The following is an 8,893-nucleotide window of genomic DNA, read 5'->3' as shown; positions in this document are numbered from 1 at the left end:
AGCCACCAACAGCCGAGAAGGAGTTGGTTGGTCAAGGACTAATGCAGCCCTAGTTGATCATTGTAATCAGAATCCTCAGTTCCAAGCCCAGTTCATCTGCCCTTGTTATAACAATCGTAACTCCTAAATTACCGCTCACTATTACCATGTACCTATTGGCAGCCTTGGTGATCTATAAGATCGCATCTCGGTTACGAGTTAGTACAGAGACTGGTCGCGAAGGGCTGGATGTTAGCAGTCAACATAACACACAGTTTTGAAGTATGCAGACAGGGTGTTGTCCATTAACGTATGCAATCAATAGTCTTCCTGTGTCATAGACGTACATGTGATACTCTTTACTGAGCCTGGCGATCTGCTTCGTGCTCAAATTAAATCGTAGTGGTGCAGTGCCGCAGTGGAAACGATGTGTTAACTTGTGTGGGCATTCCTCATTACTTCATTACGAACGACCGATACTTCCCGCTACCTCGCTTCTCTAGCTCTACGACTAGTGTAGATTTCCTGCTCTTCACTGCTGACAGATATAGCAAAGGTCTGGATTGCTCAATATAGTGTACACCAGGGTGGCCCAAGGAAAAAGCCGAGCTGGGACAGGATAGGGGTCGTTTCACGATGGAATAGGGAGCCGAGGGCGAAGACAGGACATCATTTTGATCGATTGCATTACCATATGACATAACTGCATCATCTGCCGGCATCAAAAAGTACATTGCTTGGGGCAGATCCATTTTCTGGCATGTGTTCCTTTGCTTGTCTCAGAACTGCACGGGCGCTGGCAATAAACGTCTTGCTGCAAAATTGTCAATCGTTTGACCGTTTACGGGCCCAGGCTGCAAACCCGTAGTCGCTATTAGAAATATCTAGATCCCATGGTCTTATAGCAGGTGTTTTCTTAGCCATTTGATATTCGCCTTTCCTGGGTCTCAACCTCGAGCTGTTGTGACGGCTAGATAGTTGATTCCCGAGGTATGCTAGCGAAACAGATCGCCGTGTGTGTTCGTCCGCTGTGCTGTCTCTCGAGATTGTGTTGTGTTCCATTTGTCTTAAATCAGTTGCACTTCGCAAATATGACTTGGAAGAAAGCGTCGTTGGTGGTATTAGGCTCAGTCGTGGGGTCGGTGAGCCCCTACCAACACCACCGTCGCGGTGCGTTGTAGAATTGCTAGAATTTAATGGCTGCATAACATGTGCATGAGACATAGGCCGCCTGCGCGGAAAATATTCAGACTCAGGTTGATGACCTGGGGCACCACCTGTCGGTACTTCTGGTTGACTATCTCCATTCAGCGGTGAGGATGCGCGTCTTTTCTGTCCAATACGTAGGCTCCTGATATCAGACGTTTCTTCCATTGGAAAATCTACTTCCTCCAAATCGTTGTAGCCACCACCTGTTGACATAGTGGCGTCGTCACTGTTATTCCGCCTAGCTCTATCGAGTGGTAAACGGTCCATATCTGTCAATTCGACCAGCGAGCGACTCTCCGGCTTCTGTGACCCTTCGCTTACAGGATCGTTACGCGTGGCCAGAGTATTGCGCGCCCGTTTCATTGCGGCGGTGTCATTTGGGTCATCAACGACCATTGGAGGAAGAGCTCTACCCCGCCGTCGAGCATATGCGTCAAAAGGAGATGAGTACCGGGTACGATTAGTAGAAGATGACGAGGAGTTGCCAAATAGAGGAAAGGAGTTAGTCCATTCGAGCCCGAAATCGAGCTCTGCCGGCTTCTCAATCGGCGACTTTATTGACATTGTGGGCTGCAAAGTGGTTGATCTTTCCGGGAAAAGAGGCTCCCAGTTACCAGTGTGAGTAGTGTCGAATTCACCCAAGTTAGGCGAAAACTCGTAGCGCTCAACAGGCGGTGAAGCTGTACGAAGAGATGACGCATCATCCATGGATAATAGGCTGGACAATGTACGCCGGGTTGCTCTCCTCGCTTTACGCTTTTCATTTTCTGTTGTTATATGCTTCTGCTTCGCACGGCGGTTCTGGAACCAGTTCTGATATACCATGTCAGTTTAAATTTCATAACCGCTAGCAAAGGGCTTCCCACGTTTACTCTAGGTCGTTCTATACCAAGGGCAGCTGCTAACTGGGCTTTTGTTGAACTTGAGGGTTTGGGATTCTTCTGGAACTCCTTCTCCAGGATGTCGATTTCTTCTTTGATTGAGAATTTAACCTCCTTGGGAAATATTCTGTTCATTGTTGCGTCTGGTCGCAGGGCTCGTCCCCATTACAGAACGCAAAAGGGTTGAAAGGCTCAGAGGAATACCAAGATTCCTAATACCCCATCTTCCCTTAGAATCTAGTGCGTGATTTACTGCCTCCAAGGCTAATTGGGGTAGTGTGGCGTTATGGCACCTGTGTGGTGCTCTGAGACCGTGGAAAGTGAGGTCTTGTGGGTTGCAGATTGAGTCATTTAGTTGTCTAATAGACAAGAGGCTTGCGCTTTCACTTGTTATAATTTAACAAGCCCCTAGCTGATATTGGTATGTCTTTACTAGTTCGGGGTATCCTTTAGAGCTGCGATGGCGTGGTTCGAAGAGGCCACCAGCGTTTCGGTGAAGAGATTACTTCCGTAGGCCTTTCGTGTTTGCAGAGCTCACTGCGCCTACGAAGCCCCAAACCCCTCACTCCATCTTCACTCCTAATTGGTTTGGCATTTTATGTAGCATGTGGCTGTGTAGGTAGATACTTTGAGGAAGTCACTGGCTTGGCAGAGTCAGCACCATTTACCGCGGACCAGTCCCCTTGCCCATGATAGTCACGTTGACTCATCTTTTCATTCACAGAATGAATATGCCTCTCGTAAATCTTGATATCCTAGTGTCGGAGGTGGAACGGCAAACTGCCATTGCTCTGAATTCACGCCAAGAAAATTTCTCAGGGTCACATCACAGTCCTGAGAAATTGATTGTCATTCAACGCCAGGATCATGATAACTACCTGCACCTCAAAGATTGGTGCCAAAGCGTTGGTATGTTGATTCAACCACTCATTCTCGCGGGTCACCACCGACTAAGGCTGGTTAAACATATATAGGCCTGGCGGGCGAAAAGGAGTGGCAAGATGTTGTTATCCCGGAAAGGTGCCAAAGTTATCTGTGGAAACTCCTCGCGTTCAGTAACTCATCATCGCCCGTTCTCAATCCCATTTATCAACAGTCCCGCTGCCGAGATATCAAAGACATTCGGGCAAGAGATAATAATATCAAGGATATCCAGACGGAAGATATATGGCAGGCTCCGGGCCTTCGAACATGGGCCACGTCCACCGTATCGTCTACTGTCATTATACAAGGGGACTCACAAACTATACGCTGTTTAGAGACATTCAGCTATGAAATATCTCTCCAGCTTGTGGAGATGTATCCCACTCTCTGGATGCTAAGTGAGCCTTCATCTCGCGAATTTTTTGCGACATGTGATGAAACCGAGCTTTTGAGGCAATTGGCCATTCAAGCCTTACATAAAATAACACATTTCGAGGCCAGCTTTTTCATCGAAATGCTTTGTCTCTTTAAAAAGTGCAAAAGCATTCAAGACTGGTTGCGTATTCTCAAGACCATAGTCCAAATACTACCGAAAGCCTACGTTATAATAGACCTTAACGTCCTAGGAGCTCGCAACAGGCATGCGGAAAACTGGCCAGATGACTTTCAAACTATGATCTCACAGCTAATTAGTGGTTTCTCATCGAAGTTATCAATAATGCTATTGTCTAGCAGGTTGCTTTCTAGTAGGAATCGAAATACCTTGGTTGTGTCAGTGACCTCAAAGTCCCGACAGTTGCTACAACTCCCGTCCCGGAAGCGGCCGCCTGAAATGTCCTCAGCTTCAATTCGATGTCTGTCGACTCTTATTTCAACTGATTTAATAGTTGACAGTCAGACAGGATACAGCTCAAAGGCAGTTCTTGGAGCCAAGCGGACATGCCACACCCATGTTTCGGGAACCCCACACAGGTATTATGACAGCTCCAATATTCATTGCCGTAGGAACGCAACTAATCGTATTTTGTCGGCCATAGAAATAATAGCGTATCTGATCTGGATAATCTGGAAAAGTCTGTCAATGGCCGGCGAAGAGATAACGAGAGATCAAAAGAACCTTCAGGTAACATGTGCGGCGTATCAAACCAATATTCCCTGCCACACCGGAACGATATCGCCGTCGCCATAATATGTGCGCTTCCACTAGAAGCCGATCCTGTTTTAGCAGTGTTCGACCATCATTGGGATATCCAGTCCTTTGGTAATCTTCAGATGGACAAGAATGCCTATTCGTTGGGAAGAATCGGTAATCACAACGTCGTACTCGTCCATATGCCCGGAATGGGTAGAGCGGCTGCTGCGACGGTAGCAGCGAGTTGTCGCAGAAGCTTTCCAAATATTAGACTAGCACTCTTAGTAGGAATATGCGGTGCGGTACCCTTTCACAATCGCTCAATTGAAATTCTATTGGGCGACGTGATTATTAGTGACGGATTGGTTGTCTACGACTTCGGCAGGCAGTTCCCAGACAAGTTTGTCCGAAAAGACGGCGCCTACGACAGCGCCAGAGGAGATAAAAACCTTACTATCCAAGATGAAAGTCCTAATGCACCAAAGCAGACTCCATCACAGCACTAAATCTCATCTCGAAACTCTAGTGGAGAGTGGTTTTACAACATACCCCGGGACGAAGGAGGACAGACTCTTTCAAGCAAATTATAGACATCAACATCAAACGCCCTTGGAATGCCCTCAATGTGCTTCCGCCATGTCTTCTAATGGCCCAGTATGCGATACAGCCCGCACTTCAACATGCGACGCTCTCGGCTGTGACCCAACAAGACTCGTGGTCCGTCAGCGGCATATTGAAATTGTGAACGGCATCAAGAATTGGTTCCCTGTAATCCACTTCGGTGCATATGCATCAGGGGATACGGTTATGAAATCTGGCGAGCATCGAGATCAGATAGCTGAAAGAGAGCAAGTAATTGCGTTCGAGATGGAAGGTGCTGGAATTTGGGAAATATTCCCTTGTATTGTTATCAAAGGTGTTTGTGATTATGCGGACAGCCACAAGAACAAGCAGTGGCAAAATTATGCCGCGGCCACGGCTGCTGCCTGTTTGAAGGCCTTTCTTGAGGTTTGGCCAGCTAGCCAACCTGATACCAGCTCTTAGTTCAACGTTTGTGGTTGAAGCAACCATTCCATATTCTGCAAAGAATTATACAATTTTAAATTCAAGGCATTAAGCTGAAAGTAGTGACAGGCAGGTATGCAAGCCATTATGGGTATGATATACGGAATCACCTAGAACCTACGATGTATACTCTTGTGAGGTGTAGTTTATAGCGATGCTGATGCTGCTAAGCCCCCAACTCCTTCTATGGGCTGTGCGCAGAAAGCTCTTTCGTTGGCGCACATGGGTTCTAAGTTGCAGATGATGAAAGATTCATGTGCAAATTATTTTACCCTCACAAGTGAACCTGGGCTTGGTTTCGACTCCTACTCTAGATTCTAGCTCTAAACTACTGCAGCTGAGCCCACCTCCCATCCGCAACTATCCTTTGGCTTACATATGCTCCAAGCTGCGGTTCTACTAATTTCAAATAGGCGGGAAAATATTACTACATCCGCAAAGAATGATAACACCGATTGCAATGAAGTTGTGAGGCGGCCAGGCGTGCTAGAACATGATGAAGAGGAAGAGATGAAGCTTTTGTTATCCGATTTTATTTGGCCTCATAATCGCTTTGTAGACAATTTGTCATTCATTGCCTATATTTTCCTGGATCCTATCTTTTGAAAGAATACAACAATTGGTTGCATGGATTCTTCCTGTCTCGTAATTGAACTCGCCAGTATATAAATGTCTATTGCTGTAGGGGCACAAGTGATAAGATGATGACGCACTGTCGTTTCAGCTGGTCAGCGCAGTCTTGCAGGTCGCGCCCCATTAGATTGGTGCTGATAATACGACGCCTCGTTCGCGCAATACCACGTTAGGTAGGCCTAAAGTGAGGGGCACGGACTTGTCCCGGTGATATTAGAGATTGCGATCTTGACACTCGGATTATATTCTCCAAAACTAAGCCCAACGGCAAATCTTGCCCATGATAACATACAACCGTCGCTAGCAAGACGTGCAAAATGGTTCCTCCCAGCAAACGCCGAAGGTCAGCGAGCGAGAGTGGTTCAGACAGTGAAGGGGAGACTGGTAAGTCTCTTGAGCGATACTAGATGGAATCAAACTAGCTTCCCTAACAACGAAGAGACTCAAGGCCACTTCATAATCAATTACGAATTAGGCACCGACCAACTCTGACTATCGACTGGCGTGAAGAGATTTGCCGATTCCTGAACGGCTCCGGCGAATTAACCGAATTAACCGACGATGCGATCCTCGACGAGCTTGACAAAGTATCCACGGAGTTAACCGAGCTGAGACGACTTAGTACCCTGCCTATTGCGCAATCCAAGCCTCTAGATTATCAAATTATCAATCGCGTTAGGTGCAGTCAGTCAGTTGACGACGAATTATACTTGGACGTACCCTGGGTTGTTAACAGTGGTCCATACCAAGCGCACCTGCGAGGCAGTAATAAAATCTACAACTTCGAATTGCACCTTGAACGGAATAAGGAGATAGCCTTTCTGGTTGTCCGTGAGTTTGAGTGTTGCGGTCAAAGGTCGCACCCCGGTGTCGACTTACAAGCAAAAGACTTCCTCGTAAAGGAGTATGTCTCTAGCATCTCTACAGAGTTCCGTCAGGCTCTTGTAGAGCTTTGTAACTTGGCACTGCAAGGAATCGCTCATCCAAACTTTGAGGATGGTGAAGTTAACCAGATCTACTATCCATACCTTTGGTGGTTCCATGGTCGTTTAGATATAGAAGAAGCAAGAGTGCAGATCAGCCCCAAATCACTTGTGTATCTTGGAATTTTCCAAAACTACCTTGATACGTGCTTGGGTGACGAATGGAAGACTGTTGATGTTCTACTCTCAACAGGGTACATCACGGCCGAGTATGTCCGTTACTTATTTGTAGGTACCACAAGCCTTTTGACCCTCGTCGTACTTCAAGTCACTGCTACCCTTAGCTTACCTATAATAGGTCCCACAAGATATATGCATCTTGAATTCTCATGGCAAGGCTGCAGTAGCACTAGAGGCTTTTACGGCTACAGATTGGTTAGATCAGCCCAGAGGTTCTATTTCAGGAACGAAGTGGGATTTTGATGGAAACTTCGAGCGAAAGAATAAACATTTTTTCCTCGGCCAGCTTCCTTCATTAACAACAAAATTTCCAATCCGAAATTTATCAGTTTACCCTGCACGTTTTGCAGACAAAGACAGTATAGATGGAATTCGGCGCCGAGGGAAAATGTTCTGGAAGTGCCGGCGTCGAAATTATGTGTGTTACAAAGACACAGAATTGAAGAGTGCGCCTAGCATGGTACATGACCATCTCAAGTGCCTTATTTGGGTGATAAGTTTTGCTAACTAGCTAGCAGTCCGATCCACGCTTCATGGTAGACACTGCAACTTTTAAACAGATGCACCCGTCAGGCGATAGGGAAGGACATGTGACTTGTAATGACGACCTTGGGCCGGATATCATGTTACAGGATGAACCAGCTCTCTCTGACACGTTTTTCATGTGTCTCCCTACAACACTTTCCGGGTTCAATATGCAAAAGAAAGAATGGGGTAAGGACTCTAGAGTGGTTCTCCATGTCGATTGATTGACATGTGTGCTGATCATATTAGTTACCCTCCAGGTGGGCTATATTGAAGACGTGACATGGAACGAAGAGGCGTTCCAGCTACTAGTCATCGATGAAAGCACGAAGGAACTCATTCAAGCTGTAGTCACAAACCGGCTGCAAGCCGAAGACCACGCCGACATGATCCATGGAAAAGGAAACGGATTATTCATACTATTACATGGGTAGGCCCTAACCAATGACGCCTATTCGAACGTTTGATACTGATAGAAAAATCACATAGTGGCCCAGGGACTGGCAAAACTTTGACAGCCGAAAGGTACCTGTCGCAAGTATTAAAGCATAACGAAGAAATGCTGACATGCTCCAGTGTGGCTGAAATTGCCCGAAAGCCGTTATACAAGGTCACATGCGGTGATATCGGCACAAAGGCAGAAGAAGTTGAAAAATATCTCGAGGTCGTCCTCCTTCTTGGGCAAACATGGGGCTGTGTTGTGCTCCTGGATGAAGCGGATGTATTTCTCGAGCAACGATCGTTTTCCAATTTGGACCGCAATGCCCTCGTCTCAGGTATGAGCTTTGCATCGCATATTGAGTCCTCCTATGCTAACCACACGTCTTACAGTTTTTCTTCGCGTTCTAGAGTATTACGATGGCATTCTCATTCTGACAAGCAACAGAGTGGGAACTTTTGACGAGGCCTTCCGGTCCCGAATCCAACTAACATTGCGGTATGAAAACCTAAGCCAAACCCAACGGCACAAAATCTGGGAGAACTTTGTGCGACGCCTAGAGACGCTGGAGAGTTCGAGAACGGCAGGGGCAACCTCTTCGCTATCGCCGTCAATACGAACTTTCTCAGGCTGCGGCTTCGACTTTCAGGATATCAGGGCGCATATTCCCGAGATGGCCGAGCGCAACCTCAACGGGCGAGAGATCCGCAACGCGATCTCGACGGCGAGACAACTCGCCATGTACAAGAGAGAACCGATGAGTTATAAGCACCTGGAACGTGTCATCAAAGAAACAAGTAAATTCGAAGCATACATCACCGAATTGAACCGGGGGTTTTCGTCTGATGAGATTTCGAAAGACAAAGGAGAACGTCTATGACTTCCTAAGTTACTGTTTAATTGAGACTAGTTCACAGACGTGTTGTCTACCTGACATATTATC

At 46.7% G+C, this 8,893-nt stretch overlaps 4 protein-coding genes across 4 annotated transcripts; 3 read left to right on the top strand and 1 right to left on the bottom strand.

Annotated features, from left to right (window-relative positions):
* Positions 1–804: 804 nt before the first annotated feature.
* F5B22DRAFT_650820 (uncharacterized protein) lies at positions 805–2,204 on the bottom strand (the record flags this gene model as incomplete). Its single annotated transcript, XM_047979369.1, has 2 exons — positions 805–2,001; positions 2,061–2,204. The coding sequence occupies 2 exons, from the start codon at positions 2,202–2,204 to the stop codon at positions 805–807; spliced, it is 1,341 nt and encodes a 446-aa protein (XP_047826666.1).
* Positions 2,205–2,746: 542 nt separating this feature from the next.
* F5B22DRAFT_624246 (uncharacterized protein) lies at positions 2,747–5,293 on the top strand. The gene is made up of 3 exons (XM_047976110.1): positions 2,747–2,978; positions 3,044–3,965; positions 4,031–5,293. The coding sequence occupies exons 1-3, from the start codon at positions 2,759–2,761 to the stop codon at positions 4,629–4,631; spliced, it is 1,743 nt and encodes a 580-aa protein (XP_047826664.1). The 5' UTR covers positions 2,747–2,758; the 3' UTR covers positions 4,632–5,293.
* Positions 4,641–5,293, top strand: F5B22DRAFT_624241 (nucleoside phosphorylase domain-containing protein). The gene has a single exon (XM_047976109.1). The coding sequence runs from the start codon at positions 4,762–4,764 to the stop codon at positions 5,167–5,169; it is 408 nt and encodes a 135-aa protein (XP_047826665.1). The 5' UTR covers positions 4,641–4,761; the 3' UTR covers positions 5,170–5,293.
* An 847-nt stretch (positions 5,294–6,140) lies between these two features.
* F5B22DRAFT_639285 (ATPase) lies at positions 6,141–8,830 on the top strand (the record flags this gene model as incomplete). Its single annotated transcript, XM_047977693.1, has 8 exons — positions 6,141–6,207; positions 6,265–7,034; positions 7,105–7,446; positions 7,505–7,700; positions 7,761–7,941; positions 8,001–8,036; positions 8,088–8,287; positions 8,343–8,830. 8 exons carry the CDS (start codon positions 6,141–6,143, stop codon positions 8,828–8,830), a joined length of 2,280 nt encoding a protein of 759 aa, XP_047826663.1.
* Positions 8,831–8,893: the final 63 nt, after the last annotated feature.

Source organism: Xylaria bambusicola (assembly GCF_022495145.1).
Source record: "Xylaria bambusicola strain CBS 139988 unplaced genomic scaffold F5B22scaffold_58, whole genome shotgun sequence".
Taxonomy (NCBI): Eukaryota; Fungi; Ascomycota; class Sordariomycetes; order Xylariales; family Xylariaceae; genus Xylaria; species Xylaria bambusicola.
Note: the sequence above shows the minus strand (reverse complement) of the source record. Positions and strands in the feature narration are given on the sequence as shown.

Bases quoted from the DNA above. Each gene is read 5' to 3' on its own strand.
- F5B22DRAFT_624241 (XM_047976109.1), top strand. From the start codon at position 4,762: ATGTCTTCTAATGGCCCAGTATGCGATACAGCCCGCACTTCAACATGC.
- F5B22DRAFT_624246 (XM_047976110.1), top strand. From the start codon at position 2,759: ATGATAGTCACGTTGACTCATCTTTTCATTCACAGAATGAATATGCCT. The intron at 2,979-3,043 runs GTATGTTGATTC...AAACATATATAG, and splicing joins AGATTGGTGCCAAAGCGTTG to GCCTGGCGGGCGAAAAGGAG. The intron at 3,966-4,030 runs GTATTATGACAG...TGTCGGCCATAG, and splicing joins GTTTCGGGAACCCCACACAG to AAATAATAGCGTATCTGATC.